The sequence below is a fragment of the Anarhichas minor genome, unplaced genomic scaffold, assembly GCF_050575085.1.
Source record: "Anarhichas minor isolate MPS153535 unplaced genomic scaffold, ASM5057508v1 ptg000010l, whole genome shotgun sequence".
Lineage (NCBI taxonomy): Eukaryota > Metazoa > Chordata > Actinopteri > Perciformes > Anarhichadidae > Anarhichas > Anarhichas minor.
In genome coordinates this window covers 15,823,262-15,845,758 of record NW_027466456.1, presented here as the reverse complement: position 1 = coordinate 15,845,758, position 22,497 = coordinate 15,823,262, and the positions used below count along the sequence as shown (strand labels likewise).

Genomic DNA, 22,497 nt, shown 5'->3' with positions numbered 1-22,497 from the left:
AGTGCGAAAGCTCAAAGGGAGCACAGCTTTCAGAAAACATCTGCTTTGTTTAGTTCTTAGATCTGCAACTTATTTCATGCACTCAGCATGCTGGAGAGCTCACACTGGGCCGATTTGAGTAAGTGTGAGGGATAGAGAGAGCATGTGGCAAAGCATGTGGTAAGAAATCCCTCCACATCGCACAAGCCATTTTAGCTCTTACATTTGGAATTCACGCTGGTCTCCATGCTCCTTTTAACGCCTCTGCAGTTATCAAATCATTAATTAAGCTTATGTCGAATCTGCCCAGAGAGCCTGGTGTGGGAGAGAGATACGACTGCAGGCATCACCAGCCATCTGCTTCCAACACGCTGATGTCACAGGGTATCAGTCCTAATAGGCCCTCTGTCCAGGCAGAGTCAGAACAAGTAGTTGTTTCAGCAGCACACTAACAGGGCTTTTTCAGGTCCTTATACTGGCAGGCTGCATCAGAAATCATCCCACTATAAAATACCTTATAGAGACACCTCCATGAAATGTAACTACACACACAAAAACAGAAGCACAGATGACATGCACTTGCACAGATGTACCATAGCATGCACATAATGAGCCCTCATGGGAGCTGATTGCATCACGCATTCTGTTCCTTCAGAATCTTCTTGCCCAGATTCCGAGTGACAGGCAAATCTGGCGGTCAACCAGAATTCATGGAACTATAGTTACATTCAGAACTCTTGTTCTATTTAATTCTTCCTAAAAAAAAATGCACTGGATGACTTATACCACTAGTGTGATGGGAGAACAATTTAGGGTTTAACCAGCACTTCTGGAGCTCTTCAATACAGGGCTTAGAAGGAGGGACTGAAAAGGCATAAGGCTGTGGCGTCTGCCTGAAAGAAGCACTTAAAGGAGCCGCTCCTACAGGAGCTTTATCCCCAGCCATGCTAAAGTCATCCTAATAGCTGGCTTCCTTGTGGCATGGCCAGCCTCTGATCCATATAAAGACCCACCATCAGACCCCTGAGAAAAAGCATCAGATGCCCTGTATCTCAATTATCGCTCTGCCCCTCATCACACAAACTGCAGGAGGCTGCAGTTGACAGTACATCATCCTCTAAACAAGGTGAGTCCCTTGTGGCGGAGTCACCACGAGGAGCTGGCCCCCCTATTATCAGGCTGGAGATTGAGCAGGAGCTCTTTAATCTGAGCAAACTCTGATGAAAGATTGCCAACATTGAGAGCCAAAGCTTCCACTTTTCTTACTTTTTTTGGTGGACCATGTGAGACACAGGCAGCAGCCCAAAATCCCCACCTATCTCTGCAAGTCTTGCCATTTTTACTGACAGTGGCATGCAACTACAGTTCATACAAGGGTCGTCGGATACGCCCGGCCTGAGGTGTTCGATTCCCAGACAGGCCGGGCACTGATCGTGGCCATCCTCCGTGTGGAAGGGGGCCAAACATGAGTTACAGACATGCAAGTTCAACATGTCCTGAAGTGGGTCAGTCCCAAAAAATAAACACTGACTAGATGAGTAACACAAATACATTACACAGCCAATACTAAGCAGTTACTTTTAAGAAACTACGTTCAAAACACAAATTCACAAATGTCTACAATGCAAGACAGCCATTGCGAAAGCACAGTGCCGCTGTCCTATACTCAAATTAGGCTAATCTACCGCGGCCGCCCCGGAAAGTTCATCTGTGATATCTTGTTTACTTTGCTTTCTAAATGTTTTTTGACATTTCAAGGTCCACTTCCTTTCATGAACACTTGCACATGAACTCCCTGTCCTCTCTACCAGCAGTGTTGACAATCTTGACATGGGATTAGAGGGGTGAAGGAAGCCATGGATTTTTCTTATTTTGTGTTTTGTTATTTATTTTTCCTGTGAGCCCGAGCAAGACCAACTCTGGCTTGAATATGGTGTTCTTGATTCATCGTACAGCTAAATGAAAATCTGATCTTTATGTAACTTGACTGCTTAAATTGTTTGCCTTTTCTCACCCGCCTAAAGTTAGTTTGCATCAGGTATTTAAAGCTGCCTTTAGATTCATGCACCTGTTTTGCCTGTAGGACAGTGCAGTCTGTATGTTTGTGAACATATGTTACCATTGCTACCGTAAAGATGTTAAACCTGTTTTATTTGGGTAACATTTGTCTGAAAGTCACAGCCTTGCATGTTGCTAGCATTACTTTCATACTTATTATTTTGTTCTTTTCAAATCTGAATTGCAGCTTTAAATTGTCTCCATCAATCAGACAGCTGTGTCTCCTTCAGCAGGCTTAAACAGCAACATATTATGGCTCGGGTAAAGTCACCATAGCTGAGTGAGAGCGAGTATCGGGCAAAGTTTTACCAGTTGAATATGACAGAACTGTTTGCACATCATTGAGATGCAGTACAGGTTTAGATCAGAGCTGGCATTATTGGCCACATTTCATGGTCTGAATCTTTTCAATTCCATTTCCTAGTCAGCTAATGGAGCACTGCAGGTGGCTGCTAAGACACTGATCTGCACTCAGTTCAGTGAGTGTGTGAGCTTCTACGTTTTTTTTGGTATGTGTGCGTTTGGTGATGATAGCTAATCCTCACAATATCAGATCCCTTTGAACAATGAAAAAGGGGCGAAGTCAGAATAAAGTGGCTCCTCACAAGCCTGTCAAACTGCATATTTATTTGAATATATTTGAGGCTTTTATCTGAGTCTGGGACATGCTAAAATGATTCATAGCATCTTCTATTTTGGGATTAACTTCCAGGATTCTAGACTGCCTTGTCGAGCACTTTCATTGTGACACTAGACTCCAGGAATCATAGACACTGCTCACAGGATTTGTAGGACACGTGGCACACAGATGTGTATGAGCGATTGGAGCCATTCAATTTCTCATCAGTACTTGCGGACCAAGTGCTCCTAATGGATCCCCTCTCAAAGGTTCCTCTGTGGGACACTGACAAGCTCAAAGGCTTATAGTTGCATCATCTTGAAAAGTCAGAGGTGGATCCAAACTTCCTAGTTCGCAGTGACATCAGCTGGATGAAAAGAGGAACTGTCAGTTCCTTTTCTAAATTGCTTCCTTAGTTTCATCTAAAACATATTGGTCAAGTCAAGCCGAACATGTGTTACTCCTGCATCCCTCCAGTGCACTTAAAGTGTTATTGTGTATAATGTTTGTAGAAAGTCAGATGATCACACTGCATCAAAAAGACATAGCCCAGCAGTTACAGACAGACACATGTGTCAGCGACATCTGAGCTGCTTCACACTGGTCTGTAGCTGTAGAGATGCAGCCTTGCAGGTCGTAGACTGCTAATGTTGCTAAATATGCATTAAAGTGATATTACTGCAATCCACTGGTGGCTCAGACTGAACCCTTGCTTGTGTCAAAGTATGAACAACTTGATATCCTGATTGCAGGTTTCCGGTGACTTTCATGTACATGCTTGTGAAACCTAACTGTGACTGTTGTCGTTAGGCTAACATTTGTTTCAGTCCTAAGTTTTCTCTTTTAACCCTCCAAGCATGAAACCTCTAGAGAACATGTACTGCATGCGTTTTCAGTAAATGTTGTTCAGCCCACTAGGGTTTTTGAGTTATAATGTTGGAATGAAAGAAAATCTAAATTTTTACAAATACTATTTTGATGCTATTATTACAAAAAATCCCACAACAACATAACTAGCCTATTAAATAGTATTTGCTGGGTTGCCAATTACCCTAATAGCTAATGAATAGTGTCAGTTACTCCCATCTTAAATTCATTAGGGAAAGTTGGAAAGACTATTCAGGTATTTAGGGAATAACCTACAACATCATTTTAAAACATAAAAATGTTCTTTTAAGTGTAGCTCTGAAAGACATAAAGCTGAGCAGTTTCTGTGTGAGTGTATGAACACAATGATTGGATGCAATGGGCACCAGCTAAAATCATGCCCAAGGCATCAAATTGTTGAGGGAACACTACATCCCTACCTCACAGTAATCACTCAAAAGGTTCTTCCAAAGGATACATGTTTCCCCTGCTGATGTGTTATGTGAGTTACATCGCTGAAGACAACAATGTTCACTTGTGTTACAAATGATTTTAGTTTCCGCACACAGTGCAACTCTAAGGCTACAGTGCTCCCTGCTGCCCGACTGCTGTCATTACATGCCACACATAACAGTTATATAGAACTGTTCATTCATTTTACATTTTTCTTTATTTTTTTTCAGTATTCTTAGTCTTCAGTGTCATTTGGGAAAATATCAAAGCATAGATCATTTTAAAAATGCACATTTTATTATTTATGAATTGTGATGTCTATTCTGAGATGTAATTATCTGCACAAGTAACCGTTCACATTAAGATGATTTTATGAAGAGCGTTTAATGAATTGGGTCCTGAAATAAAATGTAAGCTCATCTCGGCTGTCTTCTATCCTTTTTTCTCAACTGTTCAGCCAAAGATTCCCTTCTTCTTTGCTGTTGACGAGAAACAAACATGTCACTCTTTGCACAGCATACTCATTATCTCGCATTTGTATTTCTCCGAGCCTGAATGCATGTCCCTGCCCAATTAGTGTTCTTACCTTTCTCAGTGACAGTATACATCGCCTCCATGCCACCTTTAATGTGGTCAGTGACGTGACAGTGGAGCAGCCAGGAACCAGGATACTGAGGATGCATCTTTACAGTCTGAACAGGGAAAGGATGGAAACGGTAGGATTGGCAAAGGAACACTTATATCACAAATGCAGCAGCACAATTATAACAATACTTTTACCTGATTTCCTTTTTTAAAAGTGAGCAAAAAATATTTTAAGTTAATCTGTATTCCTTATTTGGTGTGTCGATATGAATTTTGTAACCTGTTTTAAGAAAATATATTTCAATATATTTTACAATCCAGTGGATGATGAATAATAACTTTTTACGACACTGATCCCTTGAAGTTTCACTAAAGTGTGAATATAATAAGACAAATAAAATCAGTTGATGCCACGTCAGGATGTTTTGAGGTTTTACCTGAAAGGTTGCTGGAAACAGCTCATAGACATCCGTACGATGAGGACCTCCACCCAGCTGGAGAGAGAGAGCAAAAAATAGTTGGAATTTGTGTGTATTAGTTTGCGTGATGTGTGATTGCGTAGGCATGTCTTGCAGGTTTGTTTGTCTTGTATACCTTATATTCCACACTGTGTCCATGCCAGTGTGCGGTGTGTATGTCCACGTCATTGCCCATTCCCATCAGGTACCAGTACACCTTATCACCCACCTCCATGTTTAGACCATTCAGATTTCCATACATATTACCATTAATGGCTGCATACACAGAAAAACACACAAACAAACATATTGGAAAGACATGAAGGACATTTCGTTAGACATCTAAAGTAAAAAGAAATACCATTGGTCAAAATGATGCCGTTTATTTTGATAAAGATTATCTTTATCTCACCGTGCATCTTGTTGCTCTCTATAAAGGTTTCATCATCCTTCAAGTTTGTGCGAGGATTCCTGATGTGGGTCCTGATATTTTCATCCAGATACCTGGAATAATAATAATAATAACAATAATAATAAAAGGATATGAGGTGGTACCCAGTAAAATTGCCTATAAACTTTACTGTTGAACCATCTACTGATGAAATTCTCAAAAACGGAAAATGTTGACATTAAAGTGTGTGGATTATCCTGATTATCTGTGAGAGGGTTTACAGAAAGTAAGTATTTCAAATTGACAGTGTTATTTACCACAATTAAAATTCCAATCAACTCCATTGTATGGCGGTGGCGGCATACATTTCAGACAATTTCAAAACCTCAGAATATAAAAACAAAACAACATTTTTTTAGATACCATGAAGTAAAGGGACAAAATCTGTTTTGCATTTAAATTAGACACCTTAACTACTAAAGGTCTAAACAGTTCATATTTAGTTTTAAGGTTAGACTCCACTTACCAACTTTCATTCTCATCAAAAACCAGGAAAAGCAGCGCAAACTCTTCTACTTCCCTTTTCACACCAAGACTCCTGAAAGAAACACAGTTTATGAAGCTGTAAATTAGCACTCTATAAAATACTTTATAATATTGTTTTGTGATGCAGAACAGAAATTCATTCCTGCCTCGTCATACCTTGAAAACACACAAGCACACAGTACATGCTGCATGAAATGATGCAGAGACACTCACCTGCCCCAGCTACGGCGACAGATCACCAACGGACCAATCAGACCGCTGTACAGGTCCTGTTAAGCAGGGAGACGAGGTAAGTGTGTGAATGCTTGTGCGTTTGTTTGTGTGTGTGTGTGTGTGTGTGTGTGTGTGTGTGTGTGTGTGTGTGTGTGTAGCGTACCTTGGTAACATCAGCAGTGGAGTAGTATGCTGACACAGAGCACTCCTCCTGCTCTGTGGTTGGTCCTGTATTCTTTGTAACGTACCACTGGTAGGAGTAAGTCTCATCTAGGAAAGACATTTTTCTAGGTATTGAATCCCATACTATGTGAAAAAAGTTACACAGTCTATTAGAGCTAAGTGAAGGACCTTTGCAGAGTCCTTCTGGTATTCTCAGAAAATTAAAGCCATAGGCGCTTTAAACTTTGTTACACAATAATAATGAAATAAATCTACAATAAAAATGATGCATTCTGGGATTAATTCCAATATTTCTTGATGGTCTGCAAGCAGGTAGAGACACTACCTGGTTGGGTGAGATGAACTGCCGGGATTTCTGTCTTGACTCCATGGGCGTGGATGGAATAAGGCCTGGACGCCATGTTTTTAAAAACCACCGTCACCTTGTCTCCCACATCAGCGTGAATCATTGGACCTGGAAGACGGGAAAGTGTTAAGACCAACCAAGCTGGAACATAAATCCATAATGTTTCATACATAGCATTTGTGGCTTTTATATTACAATCACAGTTTGTGCATTTCTGCTGCCCTGGCTGAGAGCCTACCCATAATGCCGAGGTGTTCTGTATCAGCTGTTCTTTCCACTTGCTTGGTGAATTTGTTATTGGTGAACTGGCGGTAGACCACCTTCTTGTAACGGGAGCCTATAAACCCACCCTGCTGGTCCAGGAAGACAGAAGCAGGGCTGCGGAGGGAGAGAGACGGGCTTATTTTGCAGAGGATTAAATGTTGTGTGTGTTTATGGTACAATCACCTCATGTGGATGTGTTTAAGCATTCACTGCCATTTGCATGTAAATGTGTTTGTGCATGAATCTGTGTTTTACTGTTTGGTTATCAAAAGATACAAAACACTGAAGACAACAAAAATCATTAGGTGCAATATTATTTCATCTTGACATAAATAACTGAGCAGAGTTAAATGAAATAGTAAGGAGAGAAGTTTTAAAAAAGTGCAAAGTTAGATTTAAAGGATAAGACTGGTGGTATTCTACTGTACATTTTTCTTATTGTCAAAAAAGCCCATGAAAACACCAAAACCAACAATGTGTTAGTCCATCTCTCAGCCCCTTTGGTTCCTTGGCAAGACCTTTAATAAACATGTCTCCAATAAATAATCTCATTTTCAAAAGGCTCCATTTTCTAAAACAGCTGGGAATTTTAAGAAAACTTTACTCAAACAGGAGTAGACAGAACTTGTTGGGCACTATTTTTATACGGATTACTCCATGTCTGGTGCTCAGCTGCATGCCGGTGTGTGGGATTGACTCAAAAATAATGTGTGTGTTTGTACTGAAGTAACATCTCACCAACAGCAACAATTTGGCTCATTGATGGGTTTTTTAATAGTTTTGGGGCAAAAATTTAGGTCTAAGATGCATCAAGCTTAACAGGCAATACCTCTTAGTCAGATCAATTGTATTGCTGGTTTTGGTCTTTTCCTGACATTTGTGGACAATAAGAAATAGTCAGAGAATCAACATTTATCTTATCCTTCAAGTTGTATACAATGTTTGTATAATAAAATAAACTGCATGCATGTTAATATAGGTAGTGCATGGTTTCCGCTGTCATCAATCTTTGGAGGCTAATTTTGCCGCCAACTGTCCGCAGAAGTCCAGATATTTTTTAAGCACCTGTTTTCATGCTGTACATGTGCAGGGGGCGATATTTTTTTCCTATGATGGCGAAGGCATGACCCGCCCTACTCTGCCTCTGATTGGCTTACCCTGATATTATTACCCTAACCCCAACCAAGCTATCTCCTCATACACAGGCAGAGTAGGTCGGGTCATGACTTTGACATCTTAGGGGGAAAAAAATTGGTGTGCAGGTGGAACTGTACCTCTCCTGACCGCGGAACATCTCAGCCTCCCAGGTACGGTTTGGAGAGTAGTCCCAGTCCATCTCCATGGCAGCGATGTAGTAGGTTTTTGAGTGCAACATAGTCTCACCCTGACGCTGAAATATGCTGCACTTCGCTACCGTGTAGTTGGCTCTCATCCCACCACGGTAATGGTTCACTGTGGCTGACACCACTTCAAACTGACCTGAAACAAACACAATCATCATATGTACAGAAATACACAATGTACACGTTAGGCTCAATAATTATCCCAGACACCTAATGTTTGAAATCATTGGGTCTCTCACACACACACACGTTATATTCTCATTCTGTTTGAATTGTGTGATCAAAACAAAACTTTTCCCAGTTGTAACAATGTCACTGAAGGTTCTCACAAGTAAGAAGTACAATCATGTGTACGTGAGAGAGAGAGAGAGAGAGAGAGAGAGAGAGAGAGAGAGAGAGAGACAGAGAGAGACAGAGAGATGTATACCCATGCTGTCTGGCTCCATAGTGACAGTGTGTGAGATGTGAGGGAAGACGCTGATGGTGTCTCGTCTGTTCTGGCGGTAGATGAAGCGGTTTCCCTGGAAGTAAAGGCTGATGATGTCCGTCTCTGAACCCAGTCCTGACACGTGCCATGTTACCGTATCCCCCTTACACATGGTCAGGCCTGGGAGGTTCCTATACACAAAGCCATTGATTGCTAAAAGAGAAAGACACGGAAACAAAAACTACAGTGATTAGCTCAAAAATGATAAAATCATTAAGGGAAAAAGCTAAGATGAGCTGCCAGTGATCAGTGTGTGAGTGTGCGTCTCCTCACCGTGCATCTTGTTGCTTTCAATAAAGCCCTCGTCCTCCTTGTTAAAAGCAGGCTTTATGGGAGCAGTGGTTAGGGACCTAATGTTCTCATCCAGATACCAGCTCAGGTTCTCATCAAACATAGTGGCCATGAGGTGGAACTCTTTTTTATAGTTTTTCTACATGAGGAGAAGAGAGAAGGAAGAGGAGGAAAGGTGTCTAATTGTGATTTCATTGATACATTTCAGTCATTTCAGTGTTCTGTGTCCCTCTATGGCAGACCTCTATTGAAGCTGTTCTCCAGCCTTCTTGCCACAAGCCAGATATGTATCAGATTTAGGTCCACACATACTGCAAATATCCCCCAAATCAGAACTGGAAACACCAGATTTAATGGGATGTGACCTGATCAAACGTAAGTTTAGTGATGCTCTCTTCTTACTTGTATTCCTTTTTTCAGTGATCCAGGACGACAGATAAGGAGCGGTCCAACCAGTCCAGAGTGGGTGTCTTTAACAGGGTCCACTCCAGAGTAGTACAGATAGGTCAGACAGTCAGCCTCCCCTTGGACTGGACCAGCACCCAATGGCACCGTCCATTCATAGCTGTGCAACGTTCCAGGTCTGACCAGAGCAGCTGGGGGAGGGGTCACCACTCCTAAATTTATTAAAAGAAAGAGGAATATTATAATGATGATATTGTTAACTAACTTAGACTGGCACTGTAATAATCCAGGTTTTAGCTCACTTGGTTCCCTCTTCAACTCCCGCAGTGTCTTTGCTGTATGGGACTCTGAGGAGGAGAAGAAGTGTAGGGCAGGAAAGACGGAGACATAAAACAAGATAAGAAGGTGTCTAATGTATAATCCAGTACATCGATAACAGTGTGAGTGTATGTGCTTGTATTAACCTTCCAGTTCATTGTGATAGAGCGTCCCATCCTGTTCTATACTGTACTGAACACCATGAGGCTGTATACTGTAAGGCCGGCTGGCTTTGTTCTTAAACACCACCTTGATAGTGTCCTTCTCTTCAGCTCGCAGCACAGGACCTGGAGACATGGATGGACACAAATGGACACACAAGCACAAATGTAGGACAAAGGACCATTAGATGACACTATGTTGGGAGATGTCTCATCATGTTAACAAAATCCTGCCGACATATTTCAAACATTAGTGTTGAAACTGGCAAACTGTTGTTGAAGTGATCTGATGAAGTCTGTCCAAAATATGAACAAAGACCTTTAATGCCTTCACCAATAACAAGGCTAGAAGGTCAGAAGATTTGTTTTTTTAAAAGCTGTTTTCAGTTGTTAGCCAAATATCTTTGTTTGTTTGGGACAGTTGGTTGGACTAAACGAGCAATTTGAAAATGTTTAGGAAGTTGTGATGAATAAAAAATGAAAAAGTAATCTGCAGGTTAGTCAATGATGAAAATAACTGTTAGTTACAGTCCAGTGGCAAGTTTTAACCGGAAAGGGGAGCAAGACATATAATAATATATTTAGTTACATACCATACTATCAATATATAGCATTTTTCATTTAGTAACAAGCGTGTTTGGCTGTACTTGTTTGAGTCTATTTGTGCCTCCAGAGCATCTCTGACTCTGGAAAACAAAGTGCAACCAACCCCTGCCCAGCCTGGATTACCCAGAATTCCAAGGTGTAGCCCCCCTGGGCTGCGTAGCATCTTTGTTGTGAAGGTAATGTCCGTGTATTCCACATAGCGAACCTTCTTATAGCGGCTTCCAATACGGTTTTGACTTCTAGTTACAAACATATCTGCTTCACTACACACACACACACACACACACAAACACAAACACAGACACACAGTACAAATTATTAACAGGTCTCTTACAGAATCATGAAGATTAGCCTGGACAATTTCTGTGAGAGTGTGTGTGTGTGTGTGTGTGTGTCTGTGTGTGCGTGCGTGCGTGTGTGTGTGTGTGTGTGTGTGTGTGTGTGTGTGTGTGTGTGTGTACAGTAACCAACCCATCAGTAGGCGGCGTAGGAGCGTAGTCCCAGACTTCCTCTTCAGCAGCAATGAAGAACGGTCTGAGCTCACCGTGTGGCCGGGGCTTGTGGACGTTGGGGAAACACTTCTTGATCTCAAACAGAGCCTGCATTCCAGCTGGACAAAACCACAAAACAAAAACTCACAAAGAAATACTAAACAAATTCATTAATTATCCAACTGGGTGACAAAATGACTTGCTTGAATCAAATTAAGAATTAAGGAAGTCGGCTCACCCATCAAATGGTCATTGACAGTGCACGTCAGCAGCCAGTGTCCAGGGTTGTCAGCTACCATTTCAGCTGTAGAGCTGGAGCCGGGGAAAAGACTGATTGTGTCTGTGTGGTGGGTCTGAGTGGTCAGGATCTGGCCATGGAAATGAACTGAATGCATGTCCACCTGTTGCAGATAAAATACATTTAAACTGGGTTAAGACCAGGTGCTTGCTGCTAACACCAAGACATGATGTGGGCTATTGTGAGTCCAGTTTAGCAGCCCTGCAAAAAAGTAACACATGTTCACAAATTTAGTTTTTTCAACAAACTGTCAACAGAGGCCAGATGCAATTGTAAATGTGACAGTTACTGTTCAGACTTTCAGCAACAAAATGAGAACTAGAACTGCATGGACTCAATTTGGCAATAAATGTGAGTCCTATTACAGGTACTTGGTATTGTTAGTATACGTTAACATATTGTCAATATAGGCCCACTCACACTGAGAAAGCTTTCCAAATACACTTAGCTTCTTCTAAATGTACTCAAAAAGACAAAACAGACAAGAACTACAAAAGGTTCACTCAGTAGAAAGCAGATCTCTGCAAGGTGGGTCTGCTACGACCACTGCTGTATTGTGTGATTGAATGAAAACACCCAAAAATGGTTGAGAGCAGTGAGTGACGAGCCAGCAGGCAGTCAATGGCAGTATGAAATAGTTGTGAAAGTTGTTTGGAGACAGCGTGAGTCATCGCAACCACGAGAGGCTCTTGAGCATGCAGCCATGGGCACCCAAAAATATTACTATGTTTGCTGCAGCAGAATGCGAGATTAGCCGAGGGGAGACACAGAGGTGCACACTCACTCACTCACTCACTCACTCACTCACTCACTCAAGGGTGTACACACATGCGCGCACACACGCGACCGATCGCATGATCTTCGTGGCAAATATGATAATGAAAAATTAAAGGATTAAAGGGCTAGTTGCATATTTTGAACTTTGGTTGGTTATGTGCCTCAATTACGACTCTTTTTTGTAAATATGACACATGCAACTAGAACAATATTCTGATTCGTGGTAGTAATAATAATAATAACAATACCATTAATAATAGTAATAATAATCCAACTATTAACAACAGTAATAATAATGATGATGATGATGATATTAAAAATACAATATTTACCTCATTGCCTAAGCCAATCATATGCCAGTGGATCTTGTTGCCTTGGCACATGCTCAGTCCAGGCAGGTTACCATACAGAAAACCATTTATACCTGCAATTAAATCAGAGTTAACGGTATTTGTATGTGTATGTATATGGGTATGTGTACCTGGATACTACCACTCACCGTGCATTTTGTTGCTCTCAATGAAATCTTCATCCTCCTTCAGGCCACTGGCAGGATTTGTAATGTGCGTCCTGATGTTGTCGTCCAGGTACCAGCTGAAGTTCTCATCTGACACCATGAAGAGCAGAGCATACAGATAGTCTCCTGAGCTGTCTCCATGTAGGTCCAGAGTTCCTACAGAGGAGTGGAGAGAGGACATTTTAGGATAACATGCATTAATGTACTGAAAGGGAAACCTACAGTATGTAGTGCCCCTACAAAACTATTTTCTCAATTAACTTCTTACTATTTTGGATGCTGTTTTTTGGTATTGCCACAGCTGATCTCACAGATTTGACAAGAATCCAGCAATATTTTTGATAGTTTAATTTGTGGTGAAACGATTAGCTCAAAAGTTGATAGTAAGAAGTTAAATGAGGAAAAAGTTGTTTGGGCCTTAAAGTAGGTTTCCCCTTCAGAATATACAACAGAAAGTACAGAAAGTACAACATTTCCCTCTGAAATGTAATGAGTGGAATTAGCCGATATAGTAGCAGAAAATGAAAACTAAAGCAGAAGTACCTGAAAATATTACAGCACTTAAATAAATGTACTTAAGTTCCATCACCAGATACTATAAGTTTAAAAAGGTTCCAGTACCTCTCTTACAGATAATGAGGGGTCCCATCAGTCCTGAGTTGATGTCTTTTGGTGTGTTAATGTGGGAGTGGTAGAATCTGGTCAGGCAGTTGCTGTCCTCTAATGTTGGGCTGTGGCTCTCTGGGAGGGTCCACTCAAATGTTACTGTTGTACCAGGAGCCACTGAGTCGTCACGCTTCAGCTCTGGACCGGTACCGTCTGGGTAAAGGGCTCCTGAAGAGACAGATACAAGCACACAGAGTCACACATATATCAGCCTGTTAAGCCTGCCCATCAATTCATTAATGCCTCACCCTCATTGCCCTTGCTGTAGTTCAGTCCATGTGAGTGGATGCTGTAAGGTCTGTTTGCCGTGTTCTTCAGGTGGACGATCACTGTGTCTCCCTCCTCTGCCATCAACAGGGGTCCCAGGTAGCCCAGCCACTCCGCCTTCACCACCTCTGTCCTGTAGGTGGCGTCGCTGTACTGCTTATACGTAGCCTTCTTGTAGATGGGGCCAATGCGCTGGGGGCCTTTCTTTAAAAAGACGGAGGCTTCTCTACAGAGAGAGAGAGAACGAGGATTATTATGGGTTGCAGTTAAAATATTACAAAAACCTGTGATTGGCTAAAGCTACTGAAAAAACTTTCAGTAGCTAAAAATAGTAGGGCCTTTTCACATCAGACATTTTGATTTGTGATTTTAGGGAGAGCAGAGGTGTAACTCATAACATTAACGATGGCTCTGATCTAATCAAGTTTCCCAGTAAGTCGTGACAGTATGACAGTGAGTCAGCATGTACAATAGACCTTTTTTACCCACAAACACTGCTTATGATCGGACATGATTTTAACCACAAACGGTCTTCCTAGATTATTTAGATAAATGTATTACTTGTGGTACACAATTTATTACTGCAATTAATTATAATTATGATTTTGTATTTGTCAAAAACGCAATATTGTGTTGTGTTTTGCTTTGTAACCAATATTTGGCCAGTTCTTGTACCTGCTGAATTCTGCATGTATATAAAATAAAGGAATATATCAATTTATACAGTACAGTTGTTTTTTTTTTTCTTGGTACGAATGAGGAGTCTTGCTGCTGTATTTTGGACCATCTTTCGAAAGGCTGACTGGACTGACTCCAACATAATCAAAACAATGTACTAAGTATGTACTCACTCATCCTCTTGCAGTGTGCGGTTTTGAATGATGTTCATCCCACTTGGGGCGTAGTTCCAAGACACTTCCTCTATCCTGAGGAAGTACTCTCTCCTCATCCCAGACACACATACTGCTGCACAACACAGCAGCAACACTCCCCTTAACCCCAGTCGCTGCATTTTGAAGATATAGCGCTGGAACTACCACTGATAACCTGCCCAAGGAGGACGATGAGTCTTTAATTCTGTTGAGCGATCCAGAGGATGATAATGATGAAGACAAGCAGTGCAGACAACTGACAGCTGTACGTCAGTCTGTCTGAGAGACTTTAGACCCTCTGTGTGTCTTTATACTAAGCTGACTGGTGGGAACAGCCAAGCAGGGCAGAGGGGTCACTGACCAACAGACAGGGTTTGAGCCAACCTATCACAGAGGTAAGGGAGGGAGTTCCCTGACAGACTTTTTGATCAAAAGGCCACAGTTGCATAAGAACAGAACATGTTCTTCTTTGCAATGTCCACATTTGATGGTCCAACCACGAAGAGATCAGATTTAACTTACATTTACATCAGACATTATGCAGAATATCTCATATTTGTCAGAATATAGAAAGCCAGATCTGTACCACAGTCAGTTATATTTTCCGGTATTTGTGGAAATGCAGCCAAAAATCGTGCTTAGTCATGTGTAGCCAGTGATGAAAACACAGACTTTTGATCCAGTCAATACTGCTGTCCAATATTAACTGCAAGGTTGAAAATGACACAGAAAAATCTGATTCCTTTGCTTAGATTTGCTTTTGTCCTAATCCACAAAATCAGTCTAACCAAGCTAAGTAATTTAATTAAAACTCATTTTAAGTACTTTCATCTACCCCTAAAGACAAATAAGGTCAATGAATTCTGCTACCAAAACTGGTTTTAAGGTTTAAAACGCAGTCGTTTTTTCCCAATGTAACATGGACATTAAAAAAAATACTCTCCCCACAGCCACCTTGTGATAAAGAATTGAAAAATGACTTGTGATGGACTTCACTGCAGGGTCTGAGATCAAATTTACTCAGACTGTGTCCTGACATCGATCAATAACGGGCAACTCTGGAAACTCCAGGACACTTTAAACACACACACACACACACACACACACACACACACACAAACACACACAAACACACACAAACACAAACCTACATGTTGACCTAGTAAGCTAATATTGCATTTGTGTCAAAGGCCCCTTCTCCAGATAAGTTAATGGAAACATTTTGTTTACAGTGTTTGGTGGAGGTGCAGCAGGGGAGTCAAGCATGCGTACACATATAAACACACAGGAGTATGTGCTAATTATGGAAAGAGAACCTGTTTTTGTGGACAAAGATCAGCCTCAACTTAATGACTCACTGGATACTGACAATGGAAATAGACATTTTTTATTAAAGGCGGCACAAACAAACGAACATTATAAAAATATGTCATTAAAATATATATAAAATGTCTGTTTACACTGATCTAGCTTCTGAAAGACGTAAAGAAAACAATTTACAACAAAATGCTCTGAAAATTAAAACAAATGTACAAACACAAAAATCTGCTCGTAATCCTTAAGTGATCCAACAGTGTATAAATGTTGGAACAACAACAACAACCAGATAATCATGTCAGCCAAGATGCGGATAAACAACCAAATAATGTAAATGTGCATCTCTCCTTGCAACACCAAGCTTCTGTCTTTTCCAACATTATCAAACAATATGTGGCTGCCATCTTAAGTACACTAGTTTAATATCATTGGTTTGAAGTGTAATATCATCTGTTTTAGTAATAAAAACGGTAATGTAGTTGTTGGGTTTCTGAAGGTACAGAAAGTATACCGCCAATAATGATAACAAAGAAAGTGAGCAACCTTGAAATTAAGAATGTAAATGTCATGAAGTGAACAGTTGTCACTCAAGTTTGAGAACAGTTGTTTTTTTATCTTCTTCTTTGAAAAAGCAAATGAAAGTTTCACACACTGCTACTTACTTCAGTGAAACCTATCCCATATAGGATAGGACAATATACTAAATAATATTATTAATATTATTGTCATTATCATTATCTACTTTGTCTTTATTATTTTAGTTTACTATATTTTCTATGGAGTATTCAGGACACACGCTCACACACATATCTACATTATTATGTTCTAATAACCTGTTGCCTTTGAAATGTTGAGACTACTGCACCAGAAAAGCTCATCATCATAATCATAATCATCATCAATGACTGCCTGGTGATTTTTGCCACTCTAAATGGGCAAATCAAAAGCTTGAAAATATAGTGATTACACTGACGTGGCTGTCAGAAGTCCATGATACTGTAGGTGTGTCTAAGTAAGGTTGAATTGTACTCGCACACATGGTGCTGTGTGTGCAGACTTCCGCTTCCACGTGTGTCCATTAATGTCCTGTATCTGTGCATACATATTGAGTGTGTGATTTGTTTATGTGTGCACAGGCACTTGTGTCTCAGCAGGTGAGTCTACATACATGTGTGTGTTGATCTACGCGTTCAGACTATACTCCTGCTTGTAGCAACAGGGCCGGCAGACGGCGTTGACTAAACCGTTGCCCAGCTGTAACAGACAGATGATGAACTCAAGCACAGCCAGGCCCAGTAACACACACAGCAGAGCCACGTTCCACTCCACGATGTGAACCGGCTGAAGACACCGTGACCACGTCTCTGGTTGTAAGAGATACCTGGGACACAGAGAGAGAAAGATCAATCACAGACCAGCAGTTACATTTATATTATATATATTTTTTGCATTGGTTACAACTCATTGTGAGTGCTGCACCACATTCTTAAAATACTGAAGTACTAATGGGGAGAGTTGTCTCTCTAAGTACACATTGATGACATAAGTCGACACATGACAAGGTGTCCTGATTTACAAAATTAACAAAAAAAGTGGAGGCAAAGTCCATTGTTTTCCAGATAAGGGCACCTAGTCACATTTACCACAGGCAACGGGTAAAACTGTCCATTTTTACAGTTGTTTGTAGTCAGTTCGTTCTGTTTACCAGTGAAATATAAAGTTGAGGACATGTATGCACACATTCTTCTCTGTTTATAAACCCCCATGCCCCAACACACACACACACACACACAGCATCTCTCTACCTGCCCCCCTTGTCTACAAATGGGTACGTCCATCCATAAGAAGTGAAGCACTGGGGACCCTGCACCAAGGCAAATCCTGACACGACGAAACAGTAACCAGACCCCACCAGGCCGACCACAGCTGCCAACACTGACCCGCACATCTGGAGAGCAACACAGACACACAAAGTGATTATATAGAAGAACATGAACGTGTTGGTATGCCTTTGTGACTGTATGTGTGAATGCCTGTCTGTATAAATGTTAACGGTTTCATTTATGTGTTTAATAGATCAGATACAGAGACTGCTATAGACACACACACACACACACACACACACACACACACACACACACACACACATAAACACACACACACACATAACAGCAGCTGTGCATGTGGCTTGAATGGTGTGAGCCAAGCTTACTTTGTTGAGATTTGAGTAACAATGGGACCCTTGTTGAATTATTATAGCTGATTAGCATTAACATTCCACCTCATAAGGACACAGTGTTGTCTGGCTTAATGACAACTGTTCAGTATTATTCTTGGTGAGAAAGAAACAACAAAATGGCAGTAAAATGGGGACACTAAGAGTTACAATTCGTGAAAGACCAAACAACCAAATATTTTGATTTTGATCTGTGTGCAGCAAACAAAAATGTATTTTTACATGTTTAGAGAGCAGCATGGGAAATGAGGATGATGCTAAGCATCAGCTTAGCATCAGTGTCATTACTCCTGGAGTTTTTGATGCAGACTTAGCTTAGCATAGAGTACCTCCTGTAGATTTTGAGTGTGATGGTTTAATAAGTCCCTTACCATTAAGCTCTCATTCCAACAACAGTTACATTTCCCCAGAGTGATGAAGACCACCGCTGGAACCAGCATCTGGAGACACAGAGTTCAATTTCTGAACAGCAGCATTTTTTTTTGTCATTTGAAATGGCAGGAAGTGATACACATTCAATCGTTATAGTAGTAGGCCTATATATATATATATACATAGATGCTAAAGCTATGTAAGCTAGGCTAATAATCATATTCTACTACAAGAAAAGATTATTAATCCTGCTTCTCTTAGCTAGCAGTTACTGGAAGCATATTATTATCACCACCCATACTGTATTATTACAGCCCTACAAGTCATGTACATTTCTTTATACCGTACATACATACAGTAAACATACAGCACCTTAGCCTCGACACATGTTTTGTCCCACCTGTCAATCACCATCCTTGTTAAAAGCAGTATTGTTTGGACACCTAAAAGACAAATCGCCTAGGACGTAAACAAATGTGCAACATGAGGCTGTGTTGCTCATTTCACACTAATCGAATGTTTGCAGGCCATTTAAGACTCAGTCGGGTTCAACTTGTCAGATCTGGCTCAACTCTCAACGGTCTAAGAGGCACTTTGTCAACATCGGTCTTCTTAGGCCTTTCCGTGCTTTAAACTGAATGCTAGCACATGCTAGCATAGCATTATGTAGCATGTCAAATAACATGGCAGAGGGAAAATATGGTGCAGTATACAGTGACCAGGGAGTCATTTTGTCTAAAGTGTTGCATTAAGGGACCTGTTGTTGGTGCTACATAAAAATCATTAGGATTTATCCTCTTAGGACCATACACATCTATACAAATTGAATGACAATGCATTTGATTGTTGTGACAATACAATTGTTCAAACAAGAGCATTGGGCACTCATATAGTTGTGTGGGGGGCCTTACTGCAAGGTAACTACAGGATAGAGAAAGACATATAATTTCAATCCTACATCTGTTTGTTTCAGGGTACACTTTTACTATCCCTCCCTCCCTTTTTCCTCTCCTCCTCTTTCCTGTGCTGTCTCTCTCCCAGGGGTCAAGGACTTTAAATCACATCCTAACAGAGGGAGGGAAGTTCCCAAGGTTCTACACACACAGACACACACACACGCACACAAAGTTCATAGGCATCGTTACATACACATCCTGAATGTCCCCCTAAAGCACTGTCCTTGGGTTGAGGCAGAGTGGTACTAACAATACAGAGGGAAGTGCACAGCGAGAAAGGAAGAGGGAGAGAGAGAGAAGGAAAATGAGTGAAGAAGAGGGAGGGAGAGGAAAGGAGGGAGCTAAAGATAGATTTCTCTCAGAGGAGATCAATCTGCTCTTTGACTCTTTAGCTTTCTGTCATTTCTACAAAAAAAAGGAAAAGCTCAAAGGGGAAAAAAACAAAGGACAGTACGGCAAAAGTAATCTCAGACTAACAAAGAAAACATAAATGAAGATAAAGTTGTATCTTCTAAAAACAGATGCAACGATACTAGCTATTCCTAAAATAGTGAGTAAGGCTTCTTAGAGGGCCTATATTTCTAAATTCCCCTGATTTAAATGTATCCTCTTGTTTTAGTCAGAACCCTGTTTTGTGGTCCATTCCCATTTTCTGCTGTTTGATGTTAATACAAACTTCCTTCATAGTTCACATTAAGAACCAATCAGCAGTTCAGGGGGCCTAATCCCCTCACTTTTATTGTGAAACGCTTGCATAAAGTGGCATTAACAGCATGTTAAAAGAACATTTTAAGGTTAAGACCTTTCGCTATCATAACTTGACAGGACTTCATTCATTGATCATTGTTCTGCATCGTCTTCCGGTTCTTAAACGATTGGTCTCCAATGTGCTGATTCAGCACAGTAATTCTGCAATAAATTCTATAAAGAAAGTTTTCTAATAATGAGGCACTGCAGTACCAAAAGTGCTTTGCACTAAACGTCTGCATACATGTGCAGTTAAATCACAATCCTTCTGCATTAGAAAGTCAGATATGAGCAGCTGAGAAATGCCTTCTTTTAAATGGCAGAAACACACTTTAACACCTTCTGTTAAAGTGGAAATGTGTACCCTTGTCTTTGCAGTCTGTTGTTCAGTAGATTACGGTTTGTTACAGTTACATGTTGAGATGTTTTGAGTAATTTTTTTTTATACTAAAAGAATAACCAAAAATCGAAATGATTTAAAGAGTAAAGCTTTGTGTACCCAACACAAGGGCTCTGTTGGTCAACAAGGTTAATCTTGTTTGAGTAATTACAATCTCTCCTCTGTTCCTCCTTAAAACCAAACTAAAAGAACAGCTCCTTTCAGCTCAGTTGGAGCATGAACCCATTAGATCAGCAGCATGTAGCAGACAGATTAACTGTGAATTCAAACAAAACTCCATTGTTCTCAATGAGCAACTGCAAACACACTCAGACTGAATGGTACTGAAGGGGAAACATTGACATTTAATCATATTTTGGTAAAAAAATGTCATGTTTTCTTCTTTTTTTTCCTCAATGTGAAACTAAGAGGGATGAGTTACACCACGTGGTACCAGTGACCTCAGTTAAACTTACATCCATATTGTTTAGCCACCTTTGCCAGGCAAAATAATCCAATCTGACACATTATATACTTCATGACCTGTTCAGAAAATACATACAGAAGTCATAGTCGGATTAAACGGTCACGTGACCTCTGAAGTTTCACAGCTTTCAGTAACAGCTCAATTTTCAACAGTCATACCATGTAAAAATGAATGACATAAACTTGCCAAAAATACAGATTCTAGTAGAAATAATATATACATCTCTGTCAAAGGCCCGGTCTGTACGCCAAGCTCACACGGCTGCAACTGCAATCCAATCCTATTTGAGCGGCAGAGAATGAAAGGACATGCACACCGTGGAGAACAGGTATCATGTTTAAAATCTTTTATGATAAATCAGTGATTGGTCTAAAGTCTGGTTACACAGAAAGAAGAGAAAACATTTTTAGATTTTCTTGATTATTGATTGGCATAAAAAAGTAAACAATTCAACAGTCAACTGCATTTTTGTAAGCTGGTATAACACATTTTTAACTAAATATAAAGCAAAACTATAAAAGTAACTTTGGACTGCATTACGTTTAAGGAAAGTTATCCAATGACACTAAAGTTGAGCTTTTAAAAAAAACAATACATATATATATAAAAATATTGAGACCGTAATGTGTGGTTGTCCTTTCTTCAAAATATGTCACTGCCTCATGACCAGCACCTGAAGTTTGGTGTATGTTCACCAGACCACTAAAGGTGACCTCCAGTAATCTGATGATCTGACCAAAGATGACAAAGTTGGGATCAGAATATTCTGACTTTATCAAAACCTTCAGTGTAATCCTAGAAATATAACTAGAGACTAACCAGAAGGTTTCATAATCTAATATAAATGCATGTCTTTAACTCACCAGTGCTCCCCCTCCTCCAAGTCCACCAAAGTACAAGACGTAGTTGGCCAGATGTTTCTGCTGGATGTAGGTGATCTCTCCCATGGGAAACAGCAGCAGCAGGTTGGCCAGGATGCAGCAGAGGGCCAGAGGCAGCAGGGCCAGACCCAGAGACCTGGCGAAACCCACCGAACAACACATCGCTCACCCGAAAAGTACACTCACAACCGCAGGGAGGAGAGAACTGGAATGGACCGAGGAGAGCAAGAGAAAGAGAGAAAGACGGGAGGGAAGGGTCGGACCAGCTGGGGAGCAAGGAAACAAAAACAAGTAACGAGAGCCTGCTGTGTGTGTTTGTGTGTGTGTTTGTGTGTTCAACAGATTCTCCTTCCTTACAGAGGGAGTTCTGCCATGAAACAACGTGCTCCAGGAAACACACTCACAGGAAGGGGGCTGACCAATGGTTCCACAGAGCTCAGCCAAAGATATGAGAAATCCCTCAAGTATGTGTGTTGTTTGTGTGCGTGTGTTTCCCACAGCCTCTTAGTCAGCCAGACCTCACAAAATACATTTCCTTCAGAATGACTGAGTCCATACAGCAGTGAGTTTTTTTTTACTAAACCCCTATTTTCACATGGTTTACAGATTTGTACAGTATATATACCCTATTAAGTATGAATACTATATATTTACAAGGGCT

General features: G+C 40.7%; 2 protein-coding genes across 2 annotated transcripts; both read right to left on the bottom strand.

Moving 5' to 3' along the window:
- Positions 1 to 4,429: 4,429 nt before the first annotated feature.
- Positions 4,430 to 14,601, bottom strand: cp (ceruloplasmin). Its single transcript, XM_076088672.1, has 24 exons — positions 14,441 to 14,601; positions 13,571 to 13,815; positions 13,278 to 13,490; positions 12,639 to 12,812; positions 12,472 to 12,563; positions 11,303 to 11,465; positions 11,045 to 11,183; positions 10,697 to 10,836; positions 9,953 to 10,093; positions 9,791 to 9,835; positions 9,486 to 9,700; positions 9,066 to 9,222; positions 8,733 to 8,945; positions 8,237 to 8,441; positions 6,937 to 7,076; positions 6,673 to 6,806; positions 6,333 to 6,434; positions 6,170 to 6,225; positions 5,937 to 6,008; positions 5,432 to 5,523; positions 5,156 to 5,295; positions 4,999 to 5,055; positions 4,563 to 4,668; positions 4,430 to 4,455 (listed from the first exon to the last, which is right to left on the bottom strand). The coding sequence occupies exons 1-24, from the start codon at positions 14,599 to 14,601 to the stop codon at positions 4,430 to 4,432; spliced, it is 3,228 nt and encodes a 1,075-aa protein (XP_075944787.1).
- Positions 14,602 to 15,832: 1,231 nt separating this feature from the next.
- On the bottom strand, positions 15,833 to 22,497 carry tm4sf18 (transmembrane 4 L six family member 18). Its single transcript, XM_076088673.1, has 4 exons — positions 21,819 to 22,497; positions 18,386 to 18,454; positions 17,584 to 17,726; positions 15,833 to 17,159 (listed from the first exon to the last, which is right to left on the bottom strand). Exons 1-4 carry the CDS (start codon positions 21,996 to 21,998, stop codon positions 16,961 to 16,963), a joined length of 591 nt encoding a protein of 196 aa, XP_075944788.1. The 5' UTR covers positions 21,999 to 22,497; the 3' UTR covers positions 15,833 to 16,960.

Excerpts from the sequence above, each read along its gene's own strand:
- cp (XM_076088672.1), bottom strand. The coding sequence starts at position 14,601 with ATGCAGCGACTGGGGTTAAGGGGAGTGTTGCTGCTGTGTTGTGCAGCA. Across the intron at positions 13,491-13,570 it reads CTACAGCAAGGGCAATGAGG|GAGCCCTTTACCCAGACGGT; the intron begins GTGAGGCATTAA and ends CTGTCTCTTCAG. Across the intron at positions 10,837-11,044 it reads CCTACGCCGCCTACTGATGG|TGAAGCAGATATGTTTGTAA; the intron begins GTTGGTTACTGT and ends GTGTGTGTGTAG.
- tm4sf18 (XM_076088673.1), bottom strand. The coding sequence starts at position 21,998 with ATGTGTTGTTCGGTGGGTTTCGCCAGGTCTCTGGGTCTGGCCCTGCTG. Across the intron at positions 18,455-21,818 it reads TTGGAGGAGGGGGAGCACTG|ATGCTGGTTCCAGCGGTGGT; the intron begins GTGAGTTAAAGA and ends CTGTGTCTCCAG. Across the intron at positions 17,727-18,385 it reads GTTGGAATGAGAGCTTAATG|ATGTGCGGGTCAGTGTTGGC; the intron begins GTAAGGGACTTA and ends GTTGCTCTCCAG.